Raw genomic sequence first — 26,750 nt, forward strand, 5'->3', positions numbered from 1 at the left:
CCACAGAATTGACTGGCAAGGTAGCCATCTATTGTATAGAAGTCATGACTTTCGGAAACGAAAGATTATTGAAGCCATGTGTATCCAGAAATACGAGAATTTCAACCTTAGTGAAGGTATGTACAAGCTAGATCCAATACTGAGGTCCCTAGTGGAAATGTCCCTTCCTGATAAGACACAGGTAGGGTCAGATAGGAATTACACCTGACCTGCCCGGTAATGTCCCCCCTGGGGTTAATCCCCGCTTACAATCTACCCCACCCCACCTCACCTTTACCCCCCCTTTCACACACACACACACGCATAAAAAGGAACCCTTGTATAGTCAATATGTCATTCCCTCTCACTATCTTGACCACTGAAGATGGTGGCAGTGTCCACCGAAACTGTTTGGCAATTATATTCTTCGTCTACAAGTGTGGGTTTTATTCACCGTCTTTGATTATCACGCAAGAGTGATTCATCCAGCCATTGTACCAAAGACTTAATGTACTGCATGATATGGACTGCAAATAATCACCTAAGAGTGATGTACCAACTGCACTGTTATATTTATGTAGCATCATATTCTGTTCTACTGTTCATCTATTGTCACAACTTGGCATTCAAGATGGAGATGGAATTTTTGGCCAAGTCAGAGTAAAATGAGAATAGCAGCATTTTTTATTGTTAATCTAATGGTATGATTCAGCATTCAAGATGGAAGGATGGCAATTTGGGGTAAAGTTACAGTACAAAGAGTATAGCATCACATTCTAGTGTTAATCTATTGTTAGAACCCAGCATTCAAGACGGAGAGATGGCAATCTGGGGTAAACTTACAGTACAAAGAGTATAGCATCATATTCTATTGTTAATCTATTGTTACAACCCAGCATTCAAGATGGAGAGATGGCAATCTGGGGTAAAGTTACAGTACAAAGAGTACAGCCTCATATTCTATTGTTAATCTATTGTTACAACCCAGCATTCAAGATGGAGAGATGGTAATTTTAGGTCGTTAGAATAAAAGGAGTACAATGTTTGTGTCCTTACCATCAAATTTTTGAACTTTAGGCCTAACAACTGTGTGGGTGAGGGAGGATGTCCATGCTCTGGCCCTGATGGGCAGGTCCTCAGAGTCCTCCCTGATGGGCCTGTGGTGGGGCACTGGTGTGTGCAAATCTGGCCACACTCACCACACCCTGATACATACGGGAAAAAAAAAAAAAAAAATCCATCATCATTCATCATCTTTGTCACATCACCACCATCATTATTCTGTACTATTTAGCCAAAGGCATCCCACACACCCTAATACAAACACAGAACAACATAACCATCATCATCAACACCATCATAATCATCAATATCATCATCCAACAACAGTCTATACATTCCAAACTCAACATACAGAAATATCATCATCACTATCATCATTAGTCTGACCTCTTTTAATCCAACATTCTTAACTCTCTGATACATACACACAAAAATACAAAATATTATTATCATCACCAGTCTCAGCTTTATCCCCACCCTGCTATAAACAATACAAAAATAAAGCGTCATCATCAGTGTTTTTTCCAACCCTGCTGTGAACACAAAAATAAAAACCACCATCGTTTTGACCTTTTTTCCCCACCTTGCCATAAACACAAAAAAGTATGTCATCATCATCATCATCATCATCATCATCATCATCACCACCACCACTACCTCTGACATCCTGCTTCCTGCTGGGAACCCCCAAACTGGGGATGGCCATGACAGAACCCCCCCCCCCAAGCTAATTTTTCACATGCTTTGCAGCCTGGAAACTACAAACAAAATACAAACAAATACATCCATCCATCATCCAATCCTATTTGCCCCATGAGGAATGTAGAGGCTCAGGGCTAGGCAAGTTGGTCCTGACATTTAAGATGAGAGTGACCAGCCTCACTCATCCCCTAGTGGCATTATATGAGCAATAAACCCCAACCACCCCTTGGGTATAAACCTGCACAGGCTCAAACCATTTGGGGTGCCTTAATTACCCACTACACCACCAGGTGCCATAATTTGGTTACATGGTTACCACCCAGCACAGGAAAAGGTTCCTGGTGTACAGGAAACCATTTGGCTTGTCACTCAATGTAGTCACCAACAGGCAGAAGGAAGAGGAAAGAATGAAGGAAAGAAAGATAGGAGAGGAGGTGTAAAGTAACCCGTAGGAAGAAGGATGAGGAGCGAATGAGGGAAAGGAAAACAGAAGAGGAAGGAAGGAAGAGAGGAATGGGCAACTACAAACTTTTTAAAATAAAGATGGCTGAACTGAAATTACTTGAAGAGTTAACTACACAGCCACTGTACTGTTTTACTCTAATCTGGCCCACATTTTCATCCGTTTGTGGCTACTTTACATAGCTCAATGGCAGAAGAAGACAATACAGTACTACAGTTATAATATCCTCTCCATGACACTTTCTCACACTTAGCATTATATATCAGTGTCGGTATATTTTTACAACTCTGCATTCAACTTGGAGAGATGAGAAATTTAGCCAAGTCAGAGTAAAAAGGGTATGTTACTAACCACCATTACCCTCCGGCATGTTGACGGCCACACTGAAGTAGTCTGGCATGGCCTCCTGTGGGCTGCTGCTGATGCAGTGTACTAGCAGGCATCCATACATTGTTGACGGCCACACTGAAGTAGTCTGGCATGGCCTCCTGTGGGCTGCTGCTGATGCAGTGTACTAGCAGGCATCCATACATTGTTGACGGCCACACTGAAGTAGTCTGGCATGGCCTCCTGTGGGCTGCTGCTGATGCAGTGTACTAGCAGGCATCCATACACTGTCAAGGCCTCACACAAGAGCTGCTGATAAGCCTGCTCTACAGTTCCTTCCTGTATAAGTAAATCTTTGTTACTAATGTCTGTTTAATCTCATCTGACAAATATCCTTAGCCTCTTGCAGCTCAATTAATGGCCAAACACTGTCAGATTGGAGGATAAATTTGACTACTAACCAAGGAGACTCATTCCTACCTTATCACTGAGACTTTTCACACAATGACTTGGTATTTAGGTTGCCTCTTTAACCCATTTGTTCACTGCGACATGATTTGTGTCATGTAATTACCTCCTGAAGATGCGCTGTGACACACACTGCATCACAAAAAAATATCTCTTATAAAGTGACATAAGAACATGATTTAAGTTGCAAAAATTACCTCCCAAAGTCCCATTTTGATGTGAACCCATAATAAGTGATTTTGAATGGGGAGGGGGTCATTTAATGGACAGTCAAACCTTCCCCCCTCTGAAAAGCATTCTGTACTGAATAAACTCTCCTGGCCAGAAAATTCCTGCTGTGTGTGAAAAGGCCGACTCCTTCACTACCATGATATTTCTTGTACTTCTGGTGGGGTGGGGTGGGGACAGGCACCAAATATTCAAGCAATTCACAATTTGTGGGGATGTTTATTATGCATGCCCTGTGAGGGACCATTGCAATTCTTCTATTTGTTTATACTGTCAATGTTTGGCACACCTGCTGTGGATATACAACAGTGAAGATCTAAGCTTAAACGTCAGGACCAACTTACATAGCCCCGGGTTCCTACGCTCCTAATGGGGCGACATAGGGTTATATGATGGATGGATGGATGGAAGATCTAAATACATGAGAAGTACAGATGGGGAATTATACCAAGCCTACCAAACTATCCTGAAGGAGGGTGTCTAGGTCTTGGGCCGAACACCTTGCTGTTATTGTCTTCAGTGACCAGACTCCTGCTGCCGTGATGGTATCACAATACTGTCTTATAGTAATTTTTTCACCTCCATGCTCACTTCCCTGTTTCTTATCACTGCTGTGATACCCTTTCAAACACTTCATCCTCTAAACTGCTGTACCCTTTCAAACACTTCATCCTCTAAACTTCCATCCTTACTCATCACACTACCCAAGTACTGTACTTAAACATACTCACATTTTCCAATTCCTCACCATCCAATCTCACTGCACATTCACTGACTTCACCTCTCTCAAGGACCATAACTTTACTCTTCCCTACATTCACCTTTAGATTCCGTTTCTTACGCACACTCCCAAACTCATCCATCAAGCCTTGCAGCTCCCCTTCGTCTTCACTCAACAACACAGTGTCATCTGCAAACTACAGTACAGGGAGTTTCCAAACACTATCCTCTCTCACCAGGGCCACTCCAACATCCACTACCCTAACTTGTACCTCTTTTATTACCCCATCCATGTACAGATTGAACAACCATGGAGACATGACACATCCCTGTTTCAAACCAACTTTCAAAGAGAAAAATTCACTTAGTTCACCATCCACACGCACTGCAGCCTTCACACCATCGTACATACTCTTCACAGCATTCAACAACTTCCCATCTACTCCATATATTCTTAACACTTTCCACAATCCTTGTCTATCCACCCTTTCATATGCTTTCTCCAAATCCATGAAGGCCACATACTGTACAACTTCTTTCCCTTCTCTAGAAACTTTTCCACAAAAGATCTAAGAATGAATATCTAATCTACACAACCTCTTCCCTTCCTACAGCCTCCCTGTTCTTCTCCAACTAATTCCTCACACCTCAGGTTCATATTCTCACTGGTTAGCTATGGAAGCTCCCCAACACCTCTGCCTCAGTGATTTATTTTGGGATATGGTTGGTTGATATCCTTTTGTAAGTTATTTATAAAGTATGGTGGTAATGAAGGGATTTTTGTAACACAGAAGAGGACAGTAAGCTGTAATAAACAAAATAAATTACTTAGGAAAAGATGTTAGGTAGCTTGATGCAGAGTATGGTGATAGCTACTGGAAGAATTTATGCAACACAGAAGAGAGTAAGGTGTAATAAACAAAACAAACTGCTTAAGAAGAGGTGTTTAGGGAGCTTTAGGGTATGCACAGGATGGTAATACTGAAAGAATTTATGTAGCACGGAAGATGACACCAAGGTGTAATGGGCAAAATAAATCACTTAGGAAGAGGTGTTAGGGAGCTTTAGGCTATACACAGTATGGTACTACTGAAAGAATTTATGTAGCACAGAAGAGGACGGTTAGGTGTAATAGGCAAAATAAATCACTTAGGAAGAGGTGTTAGGGAGCTTCCTTAACCAACAAGAATACTGACCAATCTCCCATACTCAACAGAATAAAATCATCGGACATCAGGTGAACAGAATCCTAGACTTGTCCTAAGCATGAGAGGGGTGGAAACACACAAGACAAACTGACCACAGCTCCAAAGATGGGTTATGTAGGCTTCCTGATGCACTGGAGGCAGCTTTTTATTTATTTTTTGTAATGCAAGGAAGAAGGAACCAGGTGGTAGGTGGGGGCACTCACCATCCACTCAATCGATGTAGTGCTGCTTTGGGTGTCTGGCCTTTCCTCTCTTCCTTCCTCCCTCTTCTGTCTTTCCTTCATTCTTTCCTCTTCCTTCTGCCTATGGGTGACTTTACACTCCCTCTTGTCGTTCTTTCCTTCACTCTATCCTCTTTCTTCTGCCTGTGGGTGAGTCTACACTGAGTGACAAGCCAAATGGTTTCCTGTACACCAGGAAACCATTTACTATGCTGGGTGGTAACCATATAACCAAATTATGGCGCCTGGTGGTTTAATGGGTAATTAAGACACTCGAATCGGACTGAGCCAGTGAAGGTTTATATCCAAGGGGTGGTTGAGGTTTATTGCTCACATAATGCCACTCAGGGATGAGTGAGGCTGGTCACACTCATCTTAAATGTCAGGACCAACTTACCTAGCCCCGGGCTCCTACGCTCCTCATGGGGCAACGTTGGATTGGATGATGGATGGATGGACTGCAATATGGTCTTTCCAAGATAAATCTCGATAAAATGAAACCCCATGTATGTTTAAAGATGATGCAGCACTGAGCTGGATATTGATAAAAATTAGAGGGTACTCCTGTGGAAGATTCTGTTGGGCTGGCAGATGTAAGAACTGAGTTTTTGATGCATTAGGAGAAACACATTGAAGTGGTCTGGCCATGTGGAGCGGATGGAGAGTGAGAGACTGACAAGGAGAGTGTATGTGAGTGAGGTGGAGGGGGGGAGAGGGAGGGGGAGACCAAGGATGAGATGGTGGGATGGAGTAGAGAGGTATATGAGAGAGGGAGGTATGAGCTGGGAGCAGGGCAGTGAAATCACAGGGGACAGAGTGACATGGAGGTGACTTGTTTGTGGCCACCCCTTACAGGATTAAGGAGTCTGGTAACAGATAAATAGATACAATAAAACATCAAATTAACGGAACTCAATAGACCGGAATTCGCTTTTATCAGACTTGAGGAACTACCGGACTAAATCCCTATGTATTGGAAAAAGTCTGATAAAGCCAGAAGCAGTCCAGACTGCCTGACCACTTCAGCTATATTCACCACAATAAGGTAAATAAAACACATGTTTATCAGTGTACAGTATAGTATAATTATACATATTATACCATCTGATTAATGTAGTGAAGTTATACCACAGTACAGTACCGCAATGATAGTCAAAACAGTTTAAAAACCGTTCATGAGATCTAGACTAATGTCTGATATATCGGAAAAAGTCCAGATTAGCAGGGGGAAGTCCAGATGTCGCTTTTATCAAAATTTTGCATTTTTCAGACTGGCTTGGGCCCCATTTAGTCCGTTATAGTGAGGTCTTACTGTAGATAGATAGAGAGAGAGAGAGATAGAAAACCAACCAGATTACCTTGACCCCAATCAGAGATATGAGCTGATGTGGGTGCCTGATAAATCCAGGACGCCATGACCCCCAAGCACTGTGTCTCTGAGGTGTGAAGGAACCGCATGTCAGCCACTGTCGGCCAGTCTCTTGGCTCCATCCACACGTTGATGGATGGGCAGGCCAGGCTCAGTACATTCCAGTTCTGTCTGAAAGATTACATTCTATATTACTGTGCTATCTATTTATCTATCATCTGCCCCTATATATCCTATTGTCTATCTATCATCCACTCCTATAAAACACTAATCTGTCTATCTATCATCCACCTCTACAATACTGTCTATCTATCACTCATCATCATCATCATCATCCTGATCACCTTTCCCACCCTAGGGCAGGGTGAGGAGTAGCAACATCCAGACAGCCCAAATTTGCCCACTCCAATGGGCCACGCTTCCATTTGCTCATCATTCAAGCCCCCGGAATCCTGGCTATATTGGATATGCCAAAAACATTCACCACATTCTGTGGCTTCACATAAACGTATATGATAGAGTCAATCCGGACGCTGCCACATTAAAAACGGGTGCCAAATCCTTGATCATGCACTTCTCACAACATTCATCCAGCCAGCCTGATCTTGTCAGTTCCTTAGCCTCTTCCAAACCTCTCTTCCTCACACACTCATCCACCATATCCCTCCACCTTCTCCTTGGCCTACCTCGGCTCCTCCCTCCTTCAAATTCGCTCAGATGTACCATTTTGACTACTCTGTTGTTATCCAATTGTGGAAAAACTGAAATAATCAATATGAATATGGAAAATGCGCAGGAATGTGTAATTGGAGGTATGGTTGTAAAGCAAGTTGATAGGTTTAAATATTTAGGTACTTATTTAGCCAAGGATGGTTCTTTGAACTTTGAATTCGAGGAAAGGTTAAAGAAGGCTAATCAGGCAATGGGACTGCTTAAAAATATTTGGAATAATAACAATTTTTCTGTGCATACAAAAATCAAACTTTATAAGGTAATGGTTAGGAGTATCTTAATTTATGGACATGAGTCTTGGTACAGCACAGTGACTATGGAAAATAAATTCTTGGTGTTTGAAAACAAAGCACTTAGAAGAATATTAGGAGTTAAGTGGTGGGAAAGGATACCAAATAGTAGAATTAGAGAAATAACGGGAGTGCAGCCGGTCGATGAATATGTTAGGTTCTCACGATGGAAGTGGCTAGGACATGTGTATAGGAGACAGGGAATAGTACGAGGTACACCAGGGTGGGTGGCACTTGGTAGGAGAGGTAGAGGAAGGCCAAAAGAGACGTGGGTGAGGACAATGAGACGGGAAGCTGGAGATGAGTGTTGGGGAGATCTTGAGGAGTTAGCACAAGATAGGATGTGGTGGTGTGAGTTCATCGAGGCCCTATGCATCCCCGAGGGTGCCACAGGAAATGATTGATTGATTGTTATCCAATCTCTCCACATGACCATACCATCTCAGTACACTCTCTTCGATTTGGTATCCACCGACTTCCTCACTTCACACCTTTCACGAATCACATTATTTCGTATCCTATCCACCCTCTGTACTCCACATACATTCCTCAGCAGTCCCATCTCCATTGCGGAATGTATGTGGAGTACAGAGGGTGGAGAGGATACGAAATAATGTAACTCGTGAAAGGTGTGGAGTGAGAAAGTCGGTGGACACCAGAACTGAAGAGAGTGTACTGAGATGGTATGGTCATGTGGAGAGAATGGATGACAACAGAGCAGGGCTCTTGCTAATTGCCGATTGTTGCGAGCCATTTGGCTCCTAAGGTTTCAGATTTACGAGCCAAATAAGTTTTTAGTGCACAAACTGGCTACGAGCCGAAATATTTTACGAACAATAAATATAATTAGTGTATTTATAAATTTACACAATGTCTATTTTTAAACATTCACAATGGCGACAAGGAAAGACTTAATAATCGATCACAACTTGCTTTTTTCTTCATTTAAGTGAGATTTACTTATTTTGTAGTGTACTGGGTTTTAAAGTGGATGTATTTTCTCCTTGTCAAAAGGCGACTAGCATGTAAAATTTGTTTGCCAAGGGGAAAAAATACTCGCATTTGCAAGCTGTGGCTCGCCAAACAAGTGCCCTGTAGAGTGGTGAAATAATAATAATAATAATAATAATAATAATAATAATAATAGGTGGGGGTGCTCACCATTCACTCACTCAATGTAGTGCTGCTCTTGGGTGTCTGCCCTATCCTCTCCTCCATCCTTCTTTCCTTCCATCTTCTTCTGTCTTTCTTTCCTTCATTCTTTCCTCGTCTTTCTGCCAGCGGGTGACTTTACACTCCCTCTTCTGTCTTTCATTCCTTCATTCTTTCCTCTTCCTTTTGCCTGTGGGTGACTCTACACTGAGTGACAAGCCAAATGGTTTCCTGTACACCAGGAAACCATTTACTATGCTGGGTGGTAACCATATAACCAAATTTTGGCGTCTGGTGGTTTAGTGGGTAATTATTGTGCTCCAATTGGACTGAGCTGGTGAAGGTTTATATCCAAGGAGTGGTTGGGGTTTATTGCTCATGTAATGCCACTCAGGGATGAGTGAGGCTGGTCACTCTCATCTTAAATGTCAGGACCAACTGCCTAGTCCTGGGCTACTACGCTCCTCATGGGGCAACATAGGATTGGATGATGGATGGATGGATGGATAGATAATAATAATAATAATAATAATAATAATAATAATAATAATAATAATAACAACAATAATGCATCAACTCACCTGCACACTGGAAAGTCCTGGCCTCTTACAGTTTGTGTCCGTCTGGAGCCACTGCGGAACCGGCAGCAGCGCAGGTAGTCAATGAAGTCCTGTTTGAAGCTGGTAACAGACTTCCCATCTGTTGTGTGTGTGACTTCCTCTGTGAAAGATGATAATGGGGGTGTGCGTTGATTGTAGCAGTAGTAGTAGTAGTAGTAGTAGGGGAGAGAGAGAGAGAGAGAGAGAGAGAGAGAGAGAGAGAGAGAGAGAGAGAGAGAGAGAGAGAGAGAATGATACAATGATACTGTTGCTGCTGCTGATGATGATGATAATGATAAATAAGGGAGGAAGGTAGGTAAGGAGAAGGGGAGAAAGAAGGATGCAATAAGAAATGGATAATAATAATAATTAATAATAATGATAATAATAGGAAAAATAATAATCATCATCATCATCCCAGACCTCCCCTCCCACAGGCAGGGTGAGGAGCAGCAACGTCCAGACAGCCCAAATTTGCCCAAGCCAATGGGCCACGCTTCCATTCACTTATCATTCAAGCCCCCGGAATCCTGGCTCTATCAGATAGACCAAAAAACACTTACAATCCTATGCAGCTCCACATAAAATGTAGAGGAATAATAATTATAATAATAAATAATAACAATAATGATAATAATAATAATACTATTACTAATAATTATAATCATCATCATCATCATAAAAAAAAATAATAATAAAATAATGACAGTAATAGTAACAGCGATACAGTACTAACAATGGTGGTAAGCAGTAGTGGGGGGGGGGCTCACCATCCACTCACTCGATGTAGTGCTGCTTTGGATATCTGCCCTTACTCTCTTCCTTCCTTCCTCTTTTGTCTTTCTTTCCTTCTTTCTTTCCTCTTCCTTCTGCCTACAGGTGACTTTACACTCCCTCTTCTTTTTATTTTATTTTTTTCACTCTTTCCTCTTCCTTCTGCTTATGGGTAACTCTACACTGAATGACAAGCCAGACGGTTTCCTGTACACCAGGAAATCATTTACTATGCTGGGTGGTAACCATATTACCAAATTATGGCACCTGGTGGTTTAGTGGGTAATTGTGGCACTCCAATTGGACTGAGCCTGTGCAGGTTTATATCCAAGGGATGGTTGGGGTTTATTGCTCACATAATGCCACTCAGGGATGAGTGAGGCTGGTCACTCTCATCTTAAATGTCAGGACCAACTTGCCTAGCCCCGGGCTCCTACGCTCCTCATGGGGCAACACAGGATTAGACGATGGATGGAATAACAATAATAATAAGCATGATAATCATCATCATCATCATCATAAATAAATAATAATAACAGGAATGATAAGAACAAGGAGAATAATAATAAAAAACTCACCCACGGCAGGACACAGGGGTGAGATCCAAAACCCATTGATGAACTGGTTGGGCAGCAAGTTGGAGGTGTGGACAATAAGCCTCAGTCCTTTGTGGCCAAACATCATGAGTTTAGTGTGATGGGTCTCCTATTTGCTCTTCAGTTGAACCTGGGACAAAACACAAGCACTACTGGTCATATTCTAAGTGCAGCTAACTAAAGTGCTTCACCTTAACATCGGCCAAACTTATGTCCTTTTACACTTTATTGGATGTAACTCATTGGCAGAATAAGACAATACAGTAGCTCTATACTTTTTTCCGTACAAGTTCTTCATGACTAGCATTATACTCTAGTGTTAATCTCTTGGTAATTTTAGTCAGAGTAAAAGGGTATCAGCAAATTATGTACAGAATAACTGTAAACAGATACTGACACTAGGTGTAAATAAAGATGCAAATAATTAAATGGAAGTAAGTGTAAATTATGTACAAAACAAGCATAAATGGTACTGAAAATAGGTGTAAATGGGTAAGCTGATGTAAACAGATGCCACATAACACACTTTAACTTCTCTGATGTGTAGATGATGTCACATATGTCTTGCTCGTCAACCGCGTGGAATGAAGGACCGTTAGTGAGGATTCCTGCAGCACGTCGCTCCTCAGTCCGGTATTCCATGTCGACGGTACAGGTGAACTGTCAAAGAGGAAAAGATAGTTACAGCTTGTCTGTGTTCATATGGTGGAACTAAAAGTCATGGCTGCATGAAACTCCATGAACTTTAGTTGTGAGGTGGGAATGACTCTCCTTGGTTACCAGCCAATATATAATTTATCTTTCAGTCTGAATACACTTGTCCTGCAACACAGGTGAAAGGGGCAGGTCTCCCATAAGCTGAATTAAAAAATATATAAAAACAGCACTTGGGTTAAAGGGGCTTAAGAAAATGGTATGTAATGAAGGTGTTAATGAATGTTATCATAAACTGAATAACTTTGTGAACAGTTGGGTAGGGACACCTTCAGGTGGTGGCACTGATATAACCACTTGGTACCACTGCCTAAGCTCCTTCCCCATCCTCCAAATAGAGGAATGTGCACTGCAGGGGAAAGACACCTTTGGCTAACAGCACTCCAGTCACAGGATAGGGTAGGAGAAGAGCAACATAACCAGGCAGTGGAACTGTCTAGTTATATCAAGTGTTACCATGTGAAGCATCTCTCTCTCTCTCCATCACTAAAAATGATTAAAGCACACACACACACACACACACACACACACACACACACACACACACACACACTAGAAATGCAGTGATAAAATACTGTATATAAAAGTGGAGGTACAGGAAGTGCATAAATAACTGGAAACTCAAGATGTAAGGAAAGCCTCAGGACCAGATAGAATCTCTAATTGGGAACTGAAGGAATGCAGAGAACAACTGGCAGATAAGATTCACAGTTTAATTGTGTGTTCTCTGGAAGAGGGGAAAGTGCCTCGGGAATGGAAGAGGGCAAATGTGGTACCAATTTATAAGGGAGGGAACAAGGAAGAACCCCTGAATTATAGACCAGTGTCCATGACCAGCATAGTCACAAAATTGTGCAAGAGAATCCTGAAAGACAGATGGATAAAATATCTGGAAGAGATGAATATTTTGGCTGAAAGTCAGTTTGGGTTCAGAAGTGGAAGGTCGTGTGTTTCCAACTTGCTGAGCTTTTACTCAAGAGCGATTGATGTGCTACAGGAGAGAGAGACAGCTGGGTGGATTGTGTGTATCTAGATCTGGAGAAAGTCTTTGACACGGCACCCCACAAGCAACTAATGTGGAAAATGAAGCACACAGGAGGACTGAAGGGAAACCTCCTGGAATGGATGAGAGGCTTTTTGAGAGACAGACAAATGAGGACAGTAATAAAGGACAAGATGTCTGGATGGAGGGAAGTAACAAGTGGAGTCCCACAGGGCTCGGTGTTGACACCAGTGATGTTCCTGATTTATGTAAACGATATGGTACATGGAATGAACAGTTAGGCTATGCAAGTCTGTTTGCTGATGATGCAAAGATCTTGAGGAAAATAGAAGTTGATGAAAACTGTAAAATGCTGCAGGAGGATCTGGATAGGACACATGATTGGAGTTAGATGTGGGAAATGAATTTCAATGCAAAAAAATGTAAAAGAAAGATTTGGAGTGCTGGTCCAGGATAGTTTGTCACCGGAAAAACACATTAACTAGATAGTTAGAGAGACGTACAATCTCTTGACAAACATACGAGTGGCATTCCATAACATGGATGAGGAAATTATGAAAAAATTGATAGTGGCCATGATCCGCCCCAGGTTGGAATATGCGGCAGTAGTGTGGTGCCCACACAAAAAGAAAGATATAAACAAGATCGAGAGAATACAAAGAACAGCAACCAAGATGGTCCCCAGCCTGGCAGACCTGCCGTACAGAGAGAGGTTGGAAAAGCTGGACCTGCCTTCCCTAGAAGAAAGGAGAGAGAGGGGAGACATGATTGCAGTGTTCAGGGCCATGATGGGAATAAATAAAATTGATATGGAGAATGTGAGTGCATTCAAGTACTTGGGTAGTGTGATGAGTAAGGATGGAACTTTGGGGGATGAAGTACGTGAAAGGGTACAGCAGGGAAGGAAGGTTGTTGGTACACTGAAAGCAGTGATGAGAAATAGGGAGGTGAGTATGGAAGTTAAGAAGTCACTGCATGATGGTATTGTGATCCCTACCCTGACGTATGGAAGCGAGGCGCGGACCTTGCAAGAGGGGAACAAGTCAAAAGTGAGAGCAGTGGAAATGAGTTACTTGAGAGGAGCATGTGGAGTGATGTGGAGGGACAGGTTGACGAATGAAGAAGTGAAGGAACGTTGTAGGGTAGATGTGGATGTGGTTGAGAAGATTAGGAAAAATACACTGAGGTGGTTTGGACATGTGGAGAGAATGGAGAATGAAAGACTGACTAAGAGGGTGTATGTAGGTGAGGTGGAGGGAGGGAGAGGGAGGGGTAGACCGAGGATGAGGTGGAGGGATGGAGTTGAGAGGTATATGAGGGAGGGGGGGGTGAGTTGGGGGGAGGGTAGTCAAATGGTGGGTGACAGAGTGACTTGGAGGCATTTTGTCTGCGACCACCCTTTGCGGGATTAGGGCGTCGGGCTATAGATAGATAGATAAAAATGATCTATTTGTATGGGATGGGTGAGTAACAAGAGGACACAGAATGAAACTGAAAAAGCCAAGCTGCTTCAAGGATATCAAGAAATACAGCTTTCCATATAGATGCACAGACCTGTGGAATAGCCTGGACAGAGAGATCGTCCAGTCTAAAAACTTAAATGAGTTCAAAGTAAAATCTGACAGTGAGAAAAAGAGATGGGATCCCATGAGAGTAGCTCATTTCCTGTATATCACAACTAGGTAAATACAGACACACACACACACACACACACACACACACACAATATCTATCTATCCATCTATCTATTGCCAGATGCCTTGATCCCGCAAAAGGTGGCCGCAGACAAAACGCCTCCATGTTGCCCTGTCCCCCACCATTTCATTGCCCTGCTCCCAGCTCACACCCCCCTCTCTCATGTACTTCTCCACTCCATCCCTCCATCTCATCCTCGGCCTCCCCCTCCCTCTTCCCCCCTCCACCTCACTCACATACACCCTTCTCGTCAGTCTCTCATTCTCCATTCATAAAAGGTTCGTCAGCAGAAGTGTCAGCAATTTCAACCCTGTCATCATCCATTACATTACCCATCCGCAGATCACAGCTCCTTGAGGTGCAAGGTTCTGAGCTGCCCCTTAAATGATTCAACACAAGTCCATTACCAGCCATGCAACAAACAAATACTTTCTATCTATAGCCCGACACCCTAATTCCGCAAAGGGTGGCTGCAGACAAAACGCCTCCAAGTCACTCTGTCACCCACCATTTGACTGCCCTCCCCCAACTCACTCCCCCCTCCCTCATATACTCCAACCCTCCACCTCATCCTCCACACACATCCATCTATCTATCCACTGCTAGGCGCCTTAATCCCATACAGGGTGGCCACAAATAAACTGTCTCCACGTCACCGTGTCCCCCACCATTTCACTACCCTGCTCCCAATTCACACTCCCCTCTCTCATATACCTCTCCACTCCACCCCTCCATCTCATCCTTGGCCTTCCCCTCCCTCTCTCCTCCTCACTAACCTACACTCTCCTCATCAGTCTCTCACTCTCCATCCTCTCCACATGGCCAAACCACCTCAGTTTGTTCCTCCTAACACTTCCTATCACATCCACATCCAAACCACAATGCTCCTTCACATCCTCATTTGTCAGTCTGTCTCTCCATGTGACTCCACATGTTCCTCTCAAATAACTCATTTCCACTGCTCTTACTCTTGACTTGTGTCCCTCCAACAAGGTCCAAGCTTCACTTCCATACGTTAGAGTTGGTATCACAATACTGTCATGTAGTAACTTTTTCATTTCCATGTTCACTTCCATGTTTCCTATCACTGCTCTCAAGAAACCAGCAACTTTTCTTCTCTGTTGTACCCTTTCAAGCACTTCACCCTCCAAACTTCCATCTTTTAACTTCCAACTTCTAACTACTATAATCAAATCACTGACAACATGAATCCTACACTGACACAAGTGAATATAGTTAGGAAAAATGTAGTATGCAAAGGAATCCAGAGTTATTACAAAGTACTGTACTTTTCACAAGCATGAACACCTCATCATCCCCATCCAATTTTCCACAATTACAAATGAGGTGGACTGGATCCAGTGACAAGCAAAGGAAAACACAAAAGTGAGAGGAACTATACACCCAAAGCTCAATGAACAGGCCCATACATTCATTCATTTATCATTCAAGCTTTCTAAATTCTTAGCTTCATCCTACTGAAAACAGTGACAGGCGATATACTTTACATTCTTACATTAGTGTCACAACAACTGTCAGGCAGAACCCTTCCACTGTCAAGTTTCTTTTAAGCATGCAAGTCTTGTCCTATGAACCTCAATATATACACTCTTTCTTCCAATTCATTTCTATTCTTCAATCCTTTTGCCTCATAAATATTCACATTTGTTTTTCTCACAAATTTCTTTAAAATATTAAGCTATTTCCTTTGCCTTCCACCCTCACATTCCATCTACACTTTTCATCACCCACATCCTATTTATTATCTTGATAGATCCATACAGTACAATAGAAGACTCTTCAACCCATTTACCTGAACATTTACTTACTCCTCATCTTTTTAGAAGTTTTATTTCTTTTCATTTATAAGGCTGTCCATATTTTTTATCCTATTCAAAGGGATTTTTGTAAGCAGCATGTGTTAGGAGTGTATGTTGTATGGTAGTGAGACCTGGGCAGTAAAGGAAGAGGATACTCATTTCAACCGTAAGGAGATGACAATGATTAGACATGCAGTGTGTTCTTGAATGCAAGGCCTTGGGGGGTGGAAGGCTAGGATTATGACTGAATAGTTGAAAGGAAGGTTGGGACTTGAATGTATTGGTGCTTTAATGAAGAGGGGTAGACTGAGATGGTTTGGGCAGGTTGAGAGGACGGAAGATGACAGCTGGATGAGGAAGGTGAAAAGTGTGAATGTCAGGAGTGGGGCTACGAGAAAGACCAAAAAAAAACCTTGGATGAAGTCACAATGCAACATCAGGGATAAGAGACTGAACAGCGAGGCTCCCAGAAACTGTGCAGTGTGGAAAGCTGCTATTAGGTAATCAAGGCCAACACATGCAAGCAAGTTGGAGCTTTTACAAACGATATGGCGATCCAATCTAAGCAAGCCACAATCTTCATGAGTCATCTCACAACCACTGCTGTCACTTCTAACTTTTTTGATACAGTACTCACACCATATACTACTGTGCTGGAAAAAAAAAAAAAATGTTTGTGGCAGGTGGGGACACTCACCATCCACTCACTCGATGTAGTGCTGCTCTCAGGTGTGTGTCTGCTCTTTCCTCTCCTCCTTCCTTCTTTCCTTCCATCCTCTTCTGTCTTTCTTTACTTCATTCTTTCCTCATCCTTGTGCCTAAGGGTGACTTTACACTTCCTCTTCTGTCTTTCTTTCATTCACTCTTTCCTCTTCCTTCTGCCTATGGATGACTACACTGAGTGACAAGCCAAATTGTGTCCTGTACACCAGGAAACCATTTACTATGCTGGGTGGTAACCATATAACCAAATTATGGCGCCTGGTGGTTTAGTGGGTAATTACGGAGCTCCAATCGGATAGAGGCGGTGAAGGTTTGTGTCCAAGGGATGGTTGGGGTTTACTGCTCAAGTAATTCCACTCAAGGATGAGTGAGGCTGGTCACTCTCATCTTAAATGTCAGGACCAACTTGCCTAGCCCCGGGCTCCTACCCTCCTCATGGGGCAACACAGGATTGGATGATGGGTGGATGGATGGTTCACATTTATGTCTGAGAACACAACAGCACAAACCAGTACTGATTTTTATCCTACTGTTGTTGTACCTGATCATTATAACCCATTCCACCCATAGGCAATTTATAATTCATTCTTGCCATCACTAGGCAATATCATTAAGCTTAGGATACACTTTCCCCATCAGAGAGGTCAGATATAGCCTTAATTAACCCCTTGTCTATCAGTGGGACCTCCTAAGGTGAATAAAATTACCTAGTTGTGGCAAGTACTGTATGAACTACCAAAAAGTTACTATACTGAAGGGGTTAATCATCTGATGGAAACACCCAGGATCCACAGACTTACTCTGACTGTATCATCATTACCCAATGGCTTATATTACACAAGATGGGAAAAATCTACAATGAATCATTTAAGAATGTAAGTCCCCAGTACAACCTCTTCTGTGTCAGAGGAGGTACAAAAACCTTGCAATCTGTACAAGTATTAGGCAGTGGGGTCACTATACCCCTACACCAATACATGGCATACACATTGTCACACCCCACTACCTGTACCCTCCTCCTAGGGTACCTCATACCCACACTTCCAACTGTCAGTCTTGCTGAGGAAACAAGTTCAAACCACTTTGTGCATGTGTTAAGATGGGGTAAACTCAAGGAATAGACTGTATCAACTGAAGCCTTGAAATGAGTACTGTACAAGTGCCTAAAAACTGGTAGACAGTTTGGTCAGATTGTGTATGACTGGCCTACATGCCTTATTCAGCTGGGCTGGGCCTTCACTGCTGCTGTAATAGATGTTCAGACATGCTCCTACTCTAACGCAGTCAATCAAATAAGTATCACACTGGGGGGGGGGATACAATGATATCCCAAATTATCAGCATAGCTTGAGAAGTTCCAAGGAGATCAATCTATTAACACTGGAATATGTATATGATAATAATACTGACTGGAAAATGCCACAAGCAAACATTATATGACATCCTAATGAAGGCAGGTTTATCAATGTGGGGAAAAAATCATGAGGTATTTTTCAGTAGCCATTCATGTTGTGTCCCACTGACTGACTGAGGTCCCACTGACTGACTGACTGACTGTACATGAGTCTTACATGAAAACCTGGACTGAGTATACAAAATTGTCATTAACATCCAGGCCTGAGGAATGTACAGTGCAGTGGATACTCACACAGAAACATGAGGGCAGCTGCCAATGACATTCTCATTAACAAACAGAAATGTAAAGGTGAAAAAAAAAAAACTTCAGTAAGCATTCATTAAACCATTTTTCATGAGAGCTGGCCTTCTTTTCCACCATGGTCAAATATCAATACTCCTCCTCCACTCAAAAACAATGTCCTGGGAAACAAGTGGTTATCCTCGTGTATGAACTGAGGTCCAGCCTCACTGTCAAACTGAACTGTGTATGAGCTAACACCACATTCCATAAGCTTTCAGTCCAGTCAAGACTGTCAATTCAAACTGTGTGTGTGTGTGTGTGTGTGTGTGTAAGGGGGCTTAATCTCATCCATCTAAAGCTTTTTTTTCTGCTTCCACATTACTTTATTCAATTTAGGAAACTGTTCAAACAGGAGGGGTAAGATACCAGTTCAGAATTAATTAATCTCTTCATCAGTAGAGATCCTTCCAAAATAATAAGGATGTCCCTGGACTGAAGGGGTTAAGTCACTGTTCATGACAAACAGAGAACATCCTGTCCCAAGGTAAAGCACTGATTACAATCTTCCAGTATGCCTTCATTGCCACAATGTCTTTTGTGTCTGATTCTGTTTACTGCCAGACAACCACCAGCCTAGGAGAGACATTACAGTACAATGACTGGGTTAGCACCATCCTCATCAACCTCTGCAGTATGATGACACCTTAATAAAGTTGTTCTGGCCATGAACAAACAAGTGTTTTCAACTTAAAAAAGGCATTTCATGGTGAAAGGGCAGAGTCTCTTTCCATACTACCCACCTTACTCATGCTCACGTACTTTCTCAATGAGATGATACACCTCCATGTACTCTGCCCATTCCTGGCCTGGGGTGGAGGCAGTCACGGTGTGTGGCAGCTTTGTACACCCTGATGAAAAAAGGATTTATTAATCTATGCCCTCTGGCAACCCCTTTTAACTTGTCAGTTGACATGTTAACTATATCTGCCTGGTCATATGAAAAGCAGATATAAATAATAGTGAATGAATGAATGTCAAGCCCATTTCACTGGATATGCTGTTGTCTGCTCTCCCTCTCCTGTGCTTTCTCTTTCCTTGCTTTCTGAACACTGCCTTCCTTAGGATGGTCAAAGAAATCTGGATGACGATGATGATACTCAATGATACTGACAGGTAAATCTATCACATGTGAACTCTTACATTTAAAAATCAAGTGTTGCTACAGTACTGACATACAGTAACTCCTAGAGAGTAATATCTCTAATCTGCTTTATTATTATTATCATCATCATGACCCAGACCTCTCTTCCCACCTAAAGATGTGGTGAGGTAAGATCCTGAGAGCAAGAAGTAACCTGCAGGCCTGTGGAGTTGGAGTCGGGTGTTTTGGGTACCAACTTCACAGTCCTGGTAACCTGACAAAGGGAAATTAACCATAAGTAGTTGCTGCTGCTTAACCCAGGCCTGTCTGGCTGAGCAGACCCGTCAAACACAGGTAAGCCACTGCTTCTGTAGGGCCATCCCACAGACACAGTACAGCAGCTATATACACTATGTAGGGATCTGTCATGTCCTCCTGGCAGACAGCACCTCACCAGGGTCCTTCCCACAGTGAGGTGCAGGGAAATATAAGAAAGTCTGGCTTCTGGGTGGACACCACAGCTGCTTGGCTCCCTCTGGGTACCTGACACCACTACATGTAGGCTCTTGTTAAGTCTGTCCATTAAATAGGCCACACTCTCATTCACTCACCATTCACACCCCTAGAATCCTGACTCCACTTCACAGGCATAAACATCCATTTGTCAGTGTTTCATACCACCTATCACCTTGAGTCAGTCTGATCATTACAATTTTGCTGGGAAAGGACAGGGGTGCCAAACCCTAGTTATACACTCCTCCCTGACAGAATTCTGCCAACCAGCTCAATCCAGTTCCCTGGCCTCAACATTTTCCATAGCTTACTTTCTCTTTAATTTTTCCTTCATTATAATGGCAGATTGAAGAAACAGTTACTAAAAAATGTCAATGGTGCCTTACAGAAAGTACCTTATCTTCTGACCCTTACTCAATATTATAAGCTTTCAGTACTGTGCTATATTTGACGTTAAGTATAGCACAATAATCAAATGCACAAACGAGGCAAATTATGGGGAATTATTTTAGAGCCAAAGAGAGGAAAATGGAACACCAGAATACTGTAAGGTGGGAATGAGATCAGGATGACAATGATTAAGATGACTATGGAATAAAGGGGTTATCAGATGTTGTACACTCATCACAGATGCCTCCAATACAGTATTTCAGAGTACACCGCTTCCCGTCCGATCAGCGAAGTTAAGCAACGTTGGGTCTGGTTAGTACTTGGATGGGTGACCGCCTGGGAACACCAGATGCTGTTGGCATCCCTACGTGTCAAGTGGGGTTGGTGGAGGATTAGTGCCCCTCCCTGTAAAACAATTAACTCTAAGCCCTTGACCACCCCATTTGAGATACATGGCGTCTGGCAATGAATGAATGAAGTATGGTTACTACAAGGGGAAAAAGAAAAAAATGATAACACATACTGTATGAAGCTACTTCAGTGCTTGACAGCTTATTTTAACATCTGTGCAGAGCAGGGTATTGTTTTGCAAGGTGTGTGTCTATATATTTGTGTATCTATGTAAGCAGTATTAACCAGTTTCAATCCAATTACCAAACTTGGTTCAAGGAAAATGGGTCAGCAAAGGTGCTGACCTACTGTTTTGTGAGCAATACATCATGGCTAGGTTAAGATCACACAACAAGGTCAACTTAAATAATTTTCATTAATTTAGACCAAACTTGGTGGAAGGGTTCAGGCTAAGGCAAACATGAAAGGATCTGATTTTCATAACAATCAGTCAACAGTCAAGGTCACAGGGGAAAGTCAAAGTTCAGTCTATGTGTGTGTGGGTGTGTATGAACAAACTGATTAAAACAGCTCTGATGTAATTTGCTGCAAGGGTTGAGAGTTATACAAGGGACTAAGCTAAAGTTTTCTTAATACAACAGGTCAAAGGTCAAAGTTGCAAGACAAGGTCAACTTACAGTTTTTACCTGATTCTGATCAAAGTTGGTGGAGGGGCTCAGGGTATAGCAAAGATGAGAGGATATCATTTTGATAACAATCAGTCAAATATCAAGGAAATATTATTCGACAGATAAAACTTGGTGGAGCAGGTGAAGGATAGCCGAGGATGTTGGGATCTGATTCTGGGAACTATTGGATGAAAGCTGAGGTCACATGGCAAAGACAAATGTTTGTTCCTTAGACCAACTGTAGGAAATGTAGGGCATGGGTGTTGCACTCTGAATGCTTCTCCTGTCTCTAAATGACTATACTGTATTCAACTACAGAAAGATCTCTTTTACTCAAGTGGTTTATTAAGGCTCTACCTAACCCCTCATGTTGGAACTGTTTCTTCCATGCTAAATGTAACAGCTTCAAGGTAAAAAGAATTAAGTAATATGCGCATCATCAGAGTTAAGAGGTTCAGCAGGGGGTCATCAGGAAACCTCCGGTTAAAAGGGCTTGATTCCAACTTTTTTCAAAGGAAGATCTTGGCTGTTTTAAGCATTTCAGTGACTGAAGTTCCCTATAAAGTGGCTGGTATCAAGTCATTTTAAGCAGGTGAAGAAAACCTCTTAGAATTGTTTACTATGTTCACTTAATTATATGGTTTTCGTCATAGAGTGTGATCTCATGGATAAGGGACTGAATAGGGAAGCTGCCAGAGACCGAGCAGCGTGGATAGACATTAGGTGACCAAGGTCGACGCATGCAAGCATGTTGGAGCCTTTATAAACGATACGATATGATACAAGTGACCTACACATGGTGGCACGGTGCACCCTGGGTGGAACAACTGCAGCATCCACTCAGGAGCCAAACTCTCATATTTCACTGCATCTCACAGTGGGAAGGAGCCTGGTCTGATGCTGGTATGGCACTGTCTGTAATATAGGGATGCCAGATCCCTACATGGTATGTACTGTGCTGCAATTGTGAGACAACCCCAAAGAAGCAGCTGCTTATCTGTGCTTAATGGGTCTGCTAGGCATGACAGACCAAAGTAAAGCAACAGCAATAACTTACATATACAGTACTGAAGAACTGTATATAAATATGCATTAAATATTCTAGTACTGTATTAAGAATGACTGCATAAAAGAGTAAAGGCTACCATGTTTTCAAAATAACAGCCCAGCATACTTAGACAACAGGGTACATGCAAGTTATGGAACCCTTCAAGATATGACATGAAATCAACAACCCATTTTCTTCTGGGGTTCAAATAAGCACAGAACATCATACAGTGAGTCCTTGATATCCAAAAAACTTTCATAATTCAAAATTTTGTATATTGGAACGATTTTCCCCATTGAAAAATCTATCTATCTATCTATCTATAGCCCGACGCCCTAATCCCGCAAAGGGTGGCCGCAGACAAAACGCCTCCAAGTCGCTCTGTCATCCACCATTTGACTACCCTCTCCCCAACTCACCCCCCCCTCCCTCATATACCTCTCAACTCCATCCCTCCACCTCATCCTCGGTCTACCTCTCCCTCTCCCTACCTCCACCTCACCTACATACACCCTCTTAGTCAGTATTTCATTCTCCATTCTCTCCACATGTCCAAACCACCTCAGTGTATTTCTCCTAATCTTCTCAACCACATACACATCCACCCCACAGCGTTCCTTCACTTCTTCATTCGTCAATCTGTCCCTCCACGTCACTCCACATGCTCCTCTCGAGTAACTCATTTCCACTGCTCTCACTTTTGACTTGTTCCCCTCTTGCAAGGTCCATGCCTCGCTTCCATACGTCAGGGTAGGGATCACAATACTATCATGCAGTGACTTCTTAACTTCCATACTCAACTCCCTATTTCTCATCACTGCTTTCAGTGTACCAACAACCTTCCTTCCCTCCTGTACCCTTTCACGCACTTCATCCCCCAAAGTTCCATCCTTACTCATCACACTACCCAAGTACTTGAATGCACTCACATTCTCCATATCCTCACCATCCAACCTCACTGCACACTCTGTGACTTCATTCCTCTCAAACACCATAACTTTACTTTTGTTTACATTAACTTTCAGATTCCTCCTCCTACACACTGTCCCAAATTCAAACATATGGCAAAGTTTACATCCCTTGGCCTGCCTGAGAGAGTCAGTTACCACGCACTTGACCACAAGAGAGGGTGTACAGGATATTTTTCTCTCATGGCATCTCTGGCAGCTTCCGATAGTGACGAGTTTATTCCTCATGAGGATACTTATTTAGATGTACCAGATGATGATGCAGCAGTGTCTGATGTGTCAGTAGATGACTGTGATCCTGAAAATGATAGCGAGATTGATGTGATTAAGGAGGAGGAGGAAATTAGTAACGAGCTTGGTGATGTCACACTCTCGGCAACAAGTGGGTCAAGGTCGCCATCACCATCACGTGTGTCCACACACTTCATGCACAGCTTACAAGGTAAATAAATAAGCCATCCATCTGTGCAGGACATTTTTTTCAAGCAAGTTTGTACAGTAGTTATCTGGGTAACAGTACTTTAGTATAAGATATGTAAACTTATATAATGATTTACAGTATTTTATAATATTTTTTTTTTTCCATTACCAACATCATGCTTGGATTATGTGATCATCAGTATACAAACAAATCACAAGAAGTGAATACAGTCATCCCTTAACATTTGCAGGGGTTAGGTAACAGAGACACACGCGAATGTTAAAAATCCGCAGATATCCGCTGTTCCTCCTTAAAAACACTCTGGACCTCCCATTTCCTTATATAACTAAAGAAAAACCCAATGTGCATGTTTACAACCACTTTATTTAATACAAGAACACTAAACAACTACTTTATTTAGTACAAGAACACTAAAAGTTAAAAATAATGAATAGCGTACTCCTGCATGGCCTTTTCTGACTACTGTGCTCATCCCAGCTCCCTCCTTAAGGAAGAGTGTTACAGTATATTTCATTTACTGGATAATGCCATTACTGTACTAAGACAGCCGCAAACTGTGCCTGGGATAATGTTACAGTGTTAGCAGAGTTCAATGAGATAATTTTTTTTTTCTGTAGCCATCTGCGGATATGCAAAACTGTGAATGTTCAAACCGCAAATGTTTAGGGATGACTGTAGTTTGGATGTGGCAAAAAAACATACACTACCCCTCACACTAGGGGAGGGGGAGATGTCAGGTCGGTATGGGGGGTAAACGTAGTCTTTACACTGGAGGAAGGGGTGGGTAAAGAAGGGGTTAACATCCGCAGTTTTAACATTCATGGTTTTTAATATCCGCAGATGGCTACAGAAAACAAAAATCTCATTGAACTCTGCTGACACTGTAACATTATCCCAGGCACAGTTTGTGGCTGTCTTAGTACAGTAATGGCATTATCCAGTGAATGAAATACAGTAACCTCTCAAATAATGCAAGGGTTAGGTTCCTGGAGAGGTCGTGTTAGTTAAAAACGCGTTATTTAAACATAATTTTCCCATAAGAAACAATGGTAATATTGGGGGTTACATTCCTGGACTCTGGGAAAGTCTACCCATTTGGGGAGTTATGCTACTCTAAACTTAAAAGCAACAATATTAATGTGAAAGAAAATCCACGTAAAAAACAAAAACAGTATATTTGGGGAGAAATAAACAACATCTGAGCCCTTGTTGGGACGAAGCATTGTTTACTTCTCCCCAAATACATACTGTTTTCGTTTTTTACGTGGATTTTCTTTCAATTCTGCTTCATTCACTGCATTGTGAAAGTTCCCCAACATTATTAATGCATTAGTAGGTCATAAAAACACTACAGTAAAAGCAACATTTTCATTACAGTCAGTAGGTCACAAACAATAACAACACACAGCCTCACTTCATCTATGCATCACTCGTCATCTGCTGCTGTCCCTCCTCACCCCACTCCCCCACCTCCCGCCGCTCCCCACGCTAAATTTGTTGTCCCTCCTCACTCTGCTCTCCATCCTCTTCCTCTGACTCCCGTGCTACTGGTGTTGAAAATAACTCCCTTAAGTTTTCTGTCTTCTTCATAAAGAACTGCTCTATCTTGGTCTGAGTGGTTTTCTTCTTTCTGTTCTGCAGGATCAAGTTGTAAAAATTTAGATCTGCCATCACTTTCCTGGCCAAATTTTGTCCGAAAATGAGCCAAATTGCTCAAAATGGAGCCAAACTTCATTTTCGAATATTATAGTTCGAATAAAACCAGTTTAAGCAACAGGCAAATAAAAAATTGTATTTATGCATAAACTGCCACACACGGTCTATCAGTTCGGGACTGTCCAAGGCGCGCGCGGCTAATATGAAACCATCACATACAGTACATGTAAAGTCCCATTAAATTGAGAAACCCTTGTTAGTTAAACATATCTCCTTATCCCCTAAAATGCGGGGCGTCGCATTTGCGACGCTCGCCGAAAAGGACATAAAGGCAGAGCGTTGCGTTTGCAATTCGAGTTAATTTTGAATAAACGCGGGCAAGGATGTTCCAGCTGGTATTGTCTATCAGTACCACCACCCTTTAGCCACAATTAGTATACTTTACCTTTGTACTACTGACCTCCGTTGTTGCCAAGTATCGCGTTTTTTCCCCCCTCCCCCCCCACCACGGCCCGGCCAGCCTGGCTGTGATACATGGCAGCGCTCTGACTGCTCAGAACTGTAAATCTGCGCTCTCCTCTCACAGCACTTTATGCTAATAGGAAACGCTTGTTTCCCCAGTTGTAACACTAGCTTTTTTTCGCACGGTTTGCCCCTGTTTAGCGTCAGTTTACCGCAGGCTTTCAAAGTGACATTATGGCGAGTTCTAGCTCTTCCGAGTCAGTGCGAGCGGCCGACAGGAACGAGAATAAAGTGACGGGCGTAAGGCAGAATAAAAAGTGCGCTGGGGTGATCTTTTGGGAAGTAAAATGATTGAAAATAATGTAGTATACGTGTTTTTAGCTGTGAAAATGGAAATGTTTGTTGAGTGACGGGAAGACCGCCGCCATGCTGCATGTCGGCCGTACGCTTCGTTGATTTTAGCCTTATTTTCAGTGCTTATTGTACAAATACGGATTCCTAACTACCTGTACGTTGTAGTATAAAGTTTACTGTGACAGAATGAGGCTGTGGTAGAGGGGAAACCGGGTTGCTGGAGGTGTGAAATTGAAGATTTGGTTACCCAACTTTGCAAGTCTCCACAAGTCC

At 42.4% G+C, this 26,750-nt stretch overlaps 1 protein-coding gene and 1 pseudogene across 1 annotated transcript; one reads left to right on the top strand and one right to left on the bottom strand.

The window, feature by feature from the left end:
• Nucleotides 1–10,926: 10,926 nt before the first annotated feature.
• Nucleotides 10,927–22,345, bottom strand: LOC145410025 (uncharacterized). The gene is made up of 5 exons (XM_080280244.1): nucleotides 22,342–22,345; nucleotides 19,798–19,899; nucleotides 19,304–19,392; nucleotides 11,417–11,550; nucleotides 10,927–11,020 (listed from the first exon to the last, which is right to left on the bottom strand). The coding sequence occupies exons 1-5, from the start codon at nucleotides 22,343–22,345 to the stop codon at nucleotides 11,011–11,013; spliced, it is 339 nt and encodes a 112-aa protein (XP_080136370.1). The 3' UTR covers nucleotides 10,927–11,010.
• On the top strand, nucleotides 20,775–20,888 carry LOC145410256 (5S ribosomal RNA; annotated as a pseudogene).
• Nucleotides 22,346–26,750: the final 4,405 nt, after the last annotated feature.

Source organism: Coenobita brevimanus, chromosome 84 (assembly GCF_032717465.1).
Source record: "Coenobita brevimanus isolate Jiangsu-jjx chromosome 84, ASM3271746v2, whole genome shotgun sequence".
NCBI classification, from domain to species: Eukaryota; Metazoa; Arthropoda; class Malacostraca; order Decapoda; family Coenobitidae; genus Coenobita; species Coenobita brevimanus.

Coding starts and splice junctions, on each gene's coding strand:
- LOC145410025 (XM_080280244.1), bottom strand. Junction 19,393..19,797: donor TTACCTCACCACATCTTTAG/GTGGGAAGAGAG, acceptor TTTTTTCATCAG/GGTGTACAAAGCTGCCACAC. Junction 11,551..19,303: donor TGTATCATCTCATTGAGAAA/GTACGTGAGCAT, acceptor CCTCTTTGACAG/TTCACCTGTACCGTCGACAT.